The 11211-nt window shown below is 39.0% G+C and overlaps 2 protein-coding genes across 3 annotated transcripts; one reads left to right on the top strand and one right to left on the bottom strand.

The window, feature by feature from the left end:
* Window positions 1-867: 867 nt before the first annotated feature.
* Window positions 868-5018, top strand: LOC116396722 (N-acyl-aromatic-L-amino acid amidohydrolase (carboxylate-forming) B-like). The gene is made up of 7 exons (XM_031871501.1): window positions 868-1108; window positions 1867-2093; window positions 2246-2438; window positions 2947-3040; window positions 3137-3244; window positions 3547-3659; window positions 4070-5018. The coding sequence occupies exons 2-7, from the start codon at window positions 1867-1869 to the stop codon at window positions 4268-4270; spliced, it is 936 nt and encodes a 311-aa protein (XP_031727361.1). The 5' UTR covers window positions 868-1108; the 3' UTR covers window positions 4271-5018.
* Window positions 4764-9666, bottom strand: cldnd1b (claudin domain containing 1b). 2 transcript variants are annotated; one of them, XM_031871503.1, is made up of 5 exons: window positions 9575-9666; window positions 8749-9229; window positions 8215-8322; window positions 7581-7718; window positions 4764-6235 (listed from the first exon to the last, which is right to left on the bottom strand). In XM_031871503.1, exons 2-5 carry the CDS (start codon window positions 9005-9007, stop codon window positions 6015-6017), a joined length of 726 nt encoding a protein of 241 aa, XP_031727363.1. In that variant the 5' UTR covers window positions 9008-9229; window positions 9575-9666; the 3' UTR covers window positions 4764-6014. The 2 variants fall into 2 exon arrangements, with proteins under 2 accessions (XP_031727363.1, XP_031727362.1); XM_031871502.1 differs by having other exon boundaries at window positions 8722-9229.
* Between the last annotated feature and the right edge of the window lie 1545 nt (window positions 9667-11211).

Below are 11211 nucleotides of genomic sequence, written 5' to 3' on the forward strand. Positions count from 1 at the left end.
GAGGTATTAACACAAGTGGCCTATAACTCTCGGGTCTGCAGGGATACCAGTGGTGGATCAAACTGCGCTTCAACTTACTATCTACGCCAGTTGTAGCCCATCTGTCCTAAGCTACATCACTTATACGAGTATAACATTTCTGTGAAAATGAAACTTTACAGTGCTACAAACACATCTACTGCAGCACGTTTTAGATCTTTGATCAGGTTCAAGGTTAGCAGCTCACAGAAACAATGAATCCACTCCTGCCTCAAAGCTTAGAGTACAAAAAATTATTATTATTATTAATCGTTCATTTCAAAGTCGTGAAATAAACCAGACTTGACTGCTCACATTAGCTCTAACAAAAAGCAAACCAACAAAATGCAGTTTAGCATCTAACCAGAAGTGCAAAAAGCAGTAAAGTGGAGAGTAATGTACAGAGTATATACAGAATAAAATATGGAATAGTGTGGAATAAACAGAAAGGGGGATGAATACACTAGATATCTACAGTGTGAGGAGTATTAACAGTGTGTATGCTAACATACAGTACATACAGAACAGACAGTATTAACAGTGTGGTGTAATTACAAGTAATACTAATATTAGACTAATATATACAGAATAAACAGCTGGAGGTATGATATGACTACAACGGAGGCTCCTGCATCAGTGAAGCTTAATAAATAATGCAGAGTAGTTGTTGTTGTTGCTGTTATTGCACCTCAAAGTTGCACCCAGTCCAAAGAGCACTCAGAGAAGATCTGGCTGGTTAAGTAAATAACAGAGAGCAAGTTCCTGTTACATCACTAAATGTCACACTGCTTGAAATTTGAGCTGAAGAACATAAAGAGGTGCGGCGTAGTAGACGAAATGCAAGGAAGAAGGAGGGCCGACTTTGAAGCTATCTGTATAAGTATGTGGTTTGTGCTCTACTTTGCATTCCTTTGAGTCTGTGCATGTGAACGGTTAATGGCTCTGACTGGAAAGTAGCTTGCAGAGTGCCTGTATTACTTTGCTGGCAGGTTATGAAATACTGCATTACTGTCCTGATACGACTTCCCTCCAAGTTCAAAGGGCGCTGAAGTGCAGTGAGTGCCGAGCAGGGCTGGATTTTGAAAGAAGGGTAAGACGTGCAAGCGTGAACGTTGTTTCTTGCATATATTAATACCCTTTTTGATGATTCATGTTTTCATTCTTTGCTGATTATGTCACTTGAACGTTGTAGAACAGCACTTTGCTCCCGTTCAAATAGGCTGCAGATAGTTAGCTGGTTGTGAAAAAGACTGTACTTTGATCATTTCCGCTTGTGTATTTTCATTACCACGCCCACTAATATGTTTCCTCTCCCCAACTGTGCCCATTTTACATGACTTTTTAATGAGGCTATACTAAGGCGATTCTCTTTTTGAATTTCTGTTTTACTGCTGATATTGTATTGAGTGTTGTCTAATACACACATGGACGAGAATTTTGCGTAGAAAATTGAAATACCAATTACTTAGGTAAAGTTAGAAAGATATTGACAGATTCGGATTTCCCGGTTCAGTAAATCGTTAACGAAACGTTGCTAAAATACAAACGTCACCTCCCTGTAACGGTAGTGAGGTAGACAACAAGCTACAACCTTAATTTAATTAAAACGGGCCGTCTTACGGACTCCACTTTACCTAACCATAACACTTTATGTGCTAAATGTTAAATAATTAACATACCATACCATATCGGTAACACATTACTCTCGTCTGTCTGGTTCATGAATAACATGACTGCATGAATGTGTACCTGCACTTTTAAACTTGTTGCTGAGAGGTCAGTCAATGTTAGAATAAAGTAAGACAGGGCAACACTTTTCTAACATCCTCAATTGTTTCCTGTCGACAGATGGAGCGCGTCTCTTTCTCGCCACTGTCCCGTGTTGCTATTTGTGGTGGCACCCATGGAAATGAGATGTCAGGGGTGTACATAGTGAGAGAGATGCAGAAACAGAAGGTAGATCAGAAGGGATTGGTTTCTATAACTACCGTCCTATCAAATCCGCGGGCAGTGGATGCTTGCATAAGATACACGGAAACGGATCTAAATCGCTGTTTCACAGATGCCTTGCTGAGGTAAGTTGAAAAAGAAAAGTTGTACTAAAACTTCAACGTGGATGGTTTAAAAGAGAATCTGTACATTTGAAAACTGCCTTAAAATTAAACTGTAAAGTGCTAGAAAGCAGTATGCATGTATGAGGAAACTCAATATATCGTCTGGCTTCCAGTGCCCCCATAACAGACTCTACATCCTACGAGTTGAGGAGAGCCCGTGAGCTGAACGCTCAGCTTGGGCCCAAAGGAAGCCGAGAGGCTGTGGATCTGCTCTGCGACCTCCATAACACCACTGCCAACATGGGCATGTGTCTCATCCTTTCCTCCTATGACTGGATCAGCCTGCATATTTACAAATACATACAGGTGACAAATATTCTTAGGGATGACATTTTAGTTCATGACATGCAGCTTCCTGACTTTGACTGTAACAATTTCAAATAGTTCACACAACAAATGTAGAGCATGAAGTATTAAATCTGCCGGTATAATAATGTTCAACTTAATGAACTTTAATTTTACTGCAAATACTGCACACAATATAAATGACACATAATGAATATCCTAGTTATCAATAAGAAAGTGTCCAAGAAATGTCAATCTTTATATACAAGACAAAATGAGTCACAGTCAGAGTATTTTTACAGTAACTTTGGCAACTCAAAGAAAGAAATAAAGGCTCAGATAGGACAATAAGAATGTCTCTAACTATTCTAAAGACAAATATCACATTGTTTTACATAAGAATGCAAGAATAATGATTGAAATTTCATTATATCAAGACTCAATATTTCAGACTTTAAACAATGTGATGTGGATATGTGTGGCACTGAAGCATGCAGTGCTGTAAATAATCCACCTGTTTGGTTTGCAGAGCAAGATGACCTCTGCGCCTGTGAGAGCAATCCTTCTTGATATACCCTCTTCTGAGGCTTATTCCCTGGAGTCAGTGGGCAAACACGGCATCAGTAAGTGTGTACTAAGTGTGTACTAGTCTGTCTGCGTCTGAATAATTGAATTGATTAAAGGGTAAGATGCTGGAATTGTTCTCTTGTTCTGTGCAGCGATAGAAGTCGGGCCGCAACCCCACGGCGTGCTCAGAGCTGATATCTTTAACATGGCGAAAGAGGCAATGGATCTCTCAATAGAATGGCTTCAGAAATTTAATTCTGGTAAGAAAAAACTTCCGGTGTTTAAAGGGTCAGATTGCCAAAACATGAAACAGCCTCCCGTGTGCCATGTCGATAGTTTTGGTTTGAAATGTCTGTCTCTACACCAATACAAGGGACGGCGCAGCACAAATCCTAGGAGGCAGATATCTCTAAACCTGGCCAAACGACAACTATCTGTGTGGCAAAATACCGCAAAGAGATAGAATGCTTTTATAATATGACTGAAGCTTTTAAATTACCTACTTCTGTGATCTTCTTTGAGTACACCAGCATGGCTACTTATTACTGTCCTTTGCCAACAGGAAGTGCTTTTGAAGGTGGCGAAGTGGAAGGATACACAGCAGTGAGGAGTGTAGACTACCCAAGGGATCCTATAACCAATGACATTACTGCTGCCATTCACCCCCAGCTGCAGGTAGAAGACAAGGATATCTGGGGAAAATGCATGCACACACAAGCCTTCACTTATAGCGACTATAATATTTTGTATAATGTATCAAATGACAATGTGAAAGGGGTCACTACAGAATCTGCAGCTCCCCTCAGCTTTATGCAGCTTTACAGAGAGTTTTAGCTCATCGTTTCATTTTGGTAGACAAAAAAACAGAGCTAAAATAGAATAACTATTGCACGTAGATTCACCAGGTGAACAAGAATACGACTCATTATCAATGCTAATTTCTCTACATACCGGCTGGATGTGTAATTAATCAACTGTTTGCAGACAGGTTTGCGCTCCATGTCGAGCTAAAAAGGTGATAGTGCATTCAAAAGCAGCCCTGATGCATAATGATTAACCTTTGTGAGCGTTCTGTCTTTCTCCAGGATAACGACTTCAAGCTTCTCCATAAAGGCGACCCTGTGTTCCAGTCCTTTTCTGGGGAGACGGTGAAGCACGAGGGAGAAGACCTCTACCCTCTCTTTGTCAATGAATGTGCCTACTATGAGAAGAAGATTGCTTTCCGTTTAACCAAAAAGATCACTGTGACCTTGCCGTCCATAAGTGTGAAGGCAGACAGAGTATAGACATTATGTTGCATGTACTTTAAATTATAACCACAGAACAAATAAAACTGTACACTACATGTATAATCATGTTTCTAATGTTTTTTTAACTGTGGCAATGATGCAAAACACCATCTTTGAATAAATGGAAAATATGGATCCCTTTGAGTTATTAGATGGTGTGTTTTGACTTTGATTTTTGAATGACGTGCTGATGTTTAGCTGCTTTGATATTTACCATGTTCACAACTTTCTTTTGCATGTTAACATATTCAAATTAACACTTTACACAAAGTACAGCCGAGGCTGATGGTAATGTCATTAGTTTTGCAGGTATTTAGTCATAAAGCAAAGCATTGCTATCTCAAGAGCCAGGTCGCTAGCATGGCTAGCAATAGCAATAGCATGAGCATAGCAAAGCATCTCTGTAACTTTTAAATACTTACACTGTTAGGATTGATGATGTTTTACTAATTCTATGACACCGGATCACACAAAAACAAGAAGTCCGAAGTCAGCAAATGTCAAATTTATCAATACAGAAACAGGTGCAGTGTGCTTCAGAATACATAAAAAACATTTTCAAAAGCCATGTTGTGTACACATCAGACAAATAACAAAAACATTGTGACACTAAAACATCACAATTTTTTTCTGGTGCTAAGAAATCCTCTATTTTGGACACACAATAAAGTAACAAATTAATTTACTTTCCACTCAAATGCAAAGTGTAAAAATAGATGTAGTTTCCTGCAAGTGAAGATTTTGCAAAGTCAATTATTATTCAAGTTACAGGTCTCTTTGACAGCTTTAATTTATGCAAAACTGATATTTGGCTGTCGAAACCAGTCTGTTAAGTGACTGATGAAACTGAGCCCTAAAAAGGAAGCAAGAACTGACTGCAACAACGATTAGAAAAACATCTGAAGTATCTTAACAAATGTAAAGTGGCAGTAGTATAATCTGGGGCTGAAACATTAGAATCTAAATGTTACAAAGAGGTCACAGGTTTGCTCGAGTTACATCAAATCAGCTTCAAAACAAGTTAAGTGTTCATAAATATTAGACCTATAAAGACGGTGACAATGGGAGATGAGTGGTTACATTTTTTGAGTGACATTTAGTCAACACGTACCACAGACTGAAACCAACAACAACAACCACAGATGACAGAAATGTCAGTTTATAAGGCATGCACAGCAAAGGCTTGATATTTAAGATTATGCAAAAATAAAACCACACAACAAACATAAAAATATAGGCTTGCGTAATATTTGTCATGCACTAAGAGAAAGCTACCCTGATAAAAGCAGGTCTGAAATCTGTTTGCAAGTTTTATAATCTATAACTCATTTAAGGGCAATGTGGTGAGCAGCTTTAGAAGCAATGGCAACTGAAAAGAAGGCATTTAAGTACAGCACACCAACACAGTCAACACCAGAAATAACAAATAATCCACAACATCTGGGTGTTAAAATAAGTTAAGAGCATGCTCTGGGTAAGATTCAGGTTACAAATGCTAGAAAACAAAGGTGAAATAACACAACTCAAAGCTATGAAACTCCTAAATATGAGCACTTATGATGATTAGCTGCAAACTGGTTGAGTGTATTTCTGCCTAGATCTGGGATATCATGTCATTCTTTTTTAGAGATTGTTGCAGAAGAAGTGAGAAGTTACAACCAGTACAGTCCTTTCTTAACCAGAAACCTTTTTCCTGAGACCAGTAGGCGGTTTTAAGGTGAGTTGTTGTAGTAGTCTCTCTTTAGGCTACCCTGTAAGCAGTCATGCGGGTGTAGTTTTGGCGGTGACTCCTGGCCGCCCATAGGAACAAAGCAGCTGCCATCATCTGCAGAGGGAAGGAGATGAGAGCGAGGTAGAGGGACCAGCCCAGAGAGCCCTCCACCCCTTCTGGTGGGGACGAATACTGCCGGAGCAAATCCACCCCGGCCAGGAAACAGCAGACGGTGCCCAGAGTGCACAGACCTGATGAGTAGAGGACAGACGTAATAGATGAAAAGTACATTTGAAGCACTGCATTGCATTTGATGGCAGCAGGATGAGAGAAACAAGAGTGAAATTATAAGTTGTGTCGTCTGAAACTAAACAACAACAATCACAGATTTTGGCTGAAGCCAATGTAAATCTAAATCGCGGCAGCTGGATCTGGGCTCAAAAGAAACTCAACTTGTATTGAACTCAGTGAGAAAATCACAACTATCAAAACACTAACTTATTTTGTATTTACCACAATCAGGATTTTCTTCATATAGCTCATTATTGCAGAGGCACACATGAATAAATCAAGACCAACCCTACTAACATCAGAAGAAATGATTACACTTTTATTAAATCTAACATTATTCTTCAAGAGAAATTGCATATATGACATTGCAAGGTTTGGGTATTTACCCAGCGAGGCAGTTGTTTAGACTATCATCGATTAACTGAATGTATAACAACACAGGAGTCAGGATCTGTGTGAATTAGCTCACCAGGTAACATTATACGTTTGCTTCAGAGCAATGAAAATGAAAATCTTCTGAGGGTTATACATCTGGGAAAGTGAAAGCAAACGGTTCAAATGGTCTCAATCAGAAGAAGATCTATGAGGAGGAACTCACCTGACAAGAGGAAGGCCTTAAGCAGCGCCGCCAGGCTGATGCTAGTTTTAACTTTGAGAATCACCAGCTGGACGCGTGTTAGGCACAAAAAGGCGCTGCCGGCTCACAACATGCGTACAAATACCCGCAACAAATGTTTCCTATGTACGCTCACACACCATCACCCTCATGGTCAGTGAGTCAGAATACTCCATTAAAAATGTTTTTACACATTTGCTCTCCAGATCGGAACATTGCCGCAAGCGTACTTTGACTATTTTTAGTGTATGTGTTACTGGCGTCAATCGAAAAACTATACCCAATAGAGTCTACATAGAGTTGAATTTAGTATTACGTGAGATTATTAACAGTCTGACATGTATTTTAATGTCAGTAGATTCATTTCAATTGCTGTTATTTTAAAGAAGAGCACAGCAGCAGCTCTGCCTTTGTCTGCTCCTCCAAAACATACTGTTGCAAATTCACCATTTAAAAAGGGATATTATACATTTCTCCTTCAACAGAGTTTCTTGTTACAATACTTGCCGCCACCCCTTTCCCCATGATTTGTGTTTTCTTGTTTAAATATTTGCCAATATGGCGGTGAGCACCACACTTAAGTACAAATGTCCCTTCAGAACAGCACAGATCCTGTGGCATTTTTTTCCTACTTTTTTTTGTCTGTGGTCCACGGCAGAAATTGGGTAATATACTAGGATTTCTCTCACCTGCGAGTAGATGGAGCACTCCCACACCCAAAGTGGGGGTGAAGCTGCGGCACAGGCAGGCGCAGACCCCAACGAGGACGCCGAGAAACACCAAAGCCAGAGACACCAGGGGCAAGAGAAACTGGCACCTCCACAAGTCTGAAAAATGACATTAAAAATAAACTAAAAAAAACTATCTAAAACTAACTAAAAGAGCAAATTCAAGAACCTACAAGGAATGTTACAGACAAATTTGACTGATGCAAAAAAGCATGGGCCGACAATTATTTGCAGGACATTACAGCATGTTAGTGTCTAAAATTCTCTCACCAACAACTTTTTAAAGCTGAAAAAAATTGTCCAGCTAAACATCACTTAAAAATAGTTTTGTATTTTCTGAATTGTCTGCTGTATTGCTTTGATGTTGTATATGTTGGTGTTATGCAATTGTTACTGCTGCTAAATCTAGATTTAAAATATTACATATTTTTAATACTCCATATCTAAAATTGTCCATTGTGACCTCTCACACCGATAAATGTCACTCACAGAAAGTTCCCCAGCTGTGGTAGTGGCTTTACAGCTCGGTGACACTTTAAAATGAATGCAGGGTGAACAGAACACTACAGACACAGGAGGAACAGAGTAGACTCACATGTTCTCAGCAGATCTTCTTCGCTGCTATAGTTTCCAAGGTATTTGTACTTTAGACTGAACTGCTGAGGGAGAGTGAAACTCACACACTGTGTTTCCATCTTTGGATCTAAAGTCAAGATCAGAGAGTGCAAATTCAACTGAGCTGTCATCATTTACCAACACACAGGGTGTGTGATGTTGGGCAGCAGGAGGATATACAGTACACAACGATGCAATAGAAATGTGCCATTTCATTAATACTGAGGTAGTTATACAATTTACTGTCAGTTGTTGCATTGCAGGTAATGCTGCAAATCGATGAGCAGAAGTGACTTAGGACAACATCGGACTCACAGGTAGGGGTATACAGATTTAACTTTTCCTTTAAAGTGTCACCCTGAGGTAGCTTTAAAACTAGACAAAACATTGTTTCTGTAGCGTTTTAAATCATCAAAGTATGTCTCTGCTTGGGATTAAAGCGGGGCTATAAAAGCTGTAGAGATGTAATATTTTGAACAGGACATACTTGGCTCTTTGAACCAGTGTGACTCACTCGGCACCCATATGCACCTCGACCACAGTCCCAGGGTGCCGTTCAGGCGGAACATGGTTTCGCGGGAAGTCTTCTCGTCAAACTCTCCATCGATGAACTCCTTGATGAGCTCGGAGACGTTGCTGTCCCCACGCTTCACTGGTGGGCAGCTGTACTGGTACCAGTGCGGAGTTCCCACAGCCACAGAGAGGTAGACCGTCGCCAGCAGGCTCAGCACCGAGCCGATGACCAGAGCTGTGGCATAGCGGTTGTCTACCATGGTCTCGATGAGGATAGTTTACCACAATAAACTGCTGTATATTGCAAATGCAGATTTGGCTTTCACTGTGGGCTGGTTTAAAAAATATATTTCCGCTTAGTGTTTAGGCACCACGGCATGTCTGTTAACTATTGCCAGGTATTATGACAGTGCCAAAGTATCTCAACATATGATACTATTTAATCATGACGTTACTGTCCCAAACAAATAGGCGTTCACAACCTGCGGAAGAAGCAAAGATACACACGTTATAATGTTAAGCTATTTAAGGTTAAGTGCTGTAATACATTCTGTTTACCTGCTGGCAACAATGTACAATAGTAAGGTGTTGTTAGCTTGTTATGAACGTTACAGCTAACAGTTTCATACAGCTAATCATCATAACAAATACAGCTTCCTCAACTGTGCAACTAAGTTAGCATCTTACTAGCTAGCTAACGCTAATTATAGTTAGCCACAACTGGCTGCATACGTACGATACCTTTAACCGACGACTAAGTTACGCAATGTAATATGTTAACGTAAATGTTTAGTTTAATGTCGTCTATTTTTATAAAAAATGTTTACCTCATTTCTGGACAAAACTCTGGAAAAAAATGATTCTGCTCGTCAAAAATCTCGAGCAGGCCTCCGCCCACTTCTTCTACGTTAGCAAGTTTTTCTTCTTCTTCTATGACTTTTTCTGGCGTTTGACATTTAGCGCGTGAGGCACTTTACCGCCACCTTGTGCTTAAGTGAGACGAGAAACCAAACCATACCCAATAATTCTGAATAAATAAATAGAAATAATAATAAACCTTTGAAAGAGGACATAAAATATACCTGTAACACTTGAGAAGATCATTATTTTTAAATATTAAAATCCTATATTCCAGCCTCCTTTGTTATCTATCTACCTGTTGGACAGATTAAATTGGCCCGGGCAGATTTTAGCCGATATCGGTTTATTGCAGATATGGGCTTACATGTCAGCTGATAAGTAACAAAATATTGCAGTACAAAAATGCCAAATATATGTTTTTAGTAATGTGGAAATAGTGTCACTATTACAGTTTGTCCTCTTGACAAGTTTATTTTTAGTGTCCTGCTCAGTACCTATTGGTCTCACTTGTTTAAAATAACACATATAAAGGGTCCTTGTAATTTTTTTTTTTAAATATTTTGTGTTTATTACTGGTCTCAAAAATCCACTTATTATCTGAATTGTTTAAATTAGAATGTCGACGTCTATTTGAAGACCTTGTGACCTCTTTCCTGTGTAATTTTGTTGTTAAAATGATATTCCTCTTGCCCTGTGTTTCACTGTTACCAAGTTGTTTTGCTCCAAATTATTGTTGGTAGACTGGATGTTAAAAATGCATTGCTGCCATCAACTGTCAATGAAGCCACTTGGTTCATGTTTGGTAAAACAATATAAAAGCTCCTATTCACAGGTCTAATGATGTGGACAAATAAGATGATCATTCATTTGCAGTCTTCTGCCCCATGTTCTCTGTTTTCTATTAAAATGAGTGGAGGATTTTGTGCTCACACTGCATAGAATATTTCCCGCTGGGATAATAAATTAACAATTAATGAAATGTTTGTCTTCCAGTACGGGTACTGAAGTAAGTTATTTCTCCAGCTTCCTAGGACACAATTTAGGCAGAGAACATATTTTTATATTCTCCATCTTTACTACAAGACGTCTCTCTATATTATGGTGATGCATATATCCAACTAGCATATAGTCACAAAATAAGAAAGAGGATCATTGGAGTATTATCAAATCATACTTTCCCTTTTATTTTCTGCTTTAAATGCATTTTCAAAGCCAATAGAAGCTACATGTTAACAGTCCCACAATGCATCTGTGGTTGTATACAGTATTTTTCTGATGTGTTTTTTCCCATAAAAATATTACATTCTCTCAAATACAGGATGCAGTTATACAGAATCAGTGAGGTAGAGACCTGCCCACAGTTGATGTGATGGTTAAAAAGAATATTTGGCTAACAAAAACACCATCTTCACGTTTCATAAAGACACATCCAATCACTGATCTTGTGACGCAAATCAACTTCCCTTCACATATTACAGCATTTAAAAAAAATCAGACATACATCCAGGTCACACAAGTGCTGATTTGAGTGTGTACATCAGCAACTAGAGTAGTGCAAATTGATTCCTTTTGTGCAAAAGTGAGTTCCCTTATTATCACAACA

Source organism: Anarrhichthys ocellatus, unplaced genomic scaffold (assembly GCF_004355925.1).
Source record: "Anarrhichthys ocellatus isolate YVR2014 unplaced genomic scaffold, GSC_Weel_1.0 scaffold58, whole genome shotgun sequence".
Classification (NCBI taxonomy): domain Eukaryota; kingdom Metazoa; phylum Chordata; class Actinopteri; order Perciformes; family Anarhichadidae; genus Anarrhichthys; species Anarrhichthys ocellatus.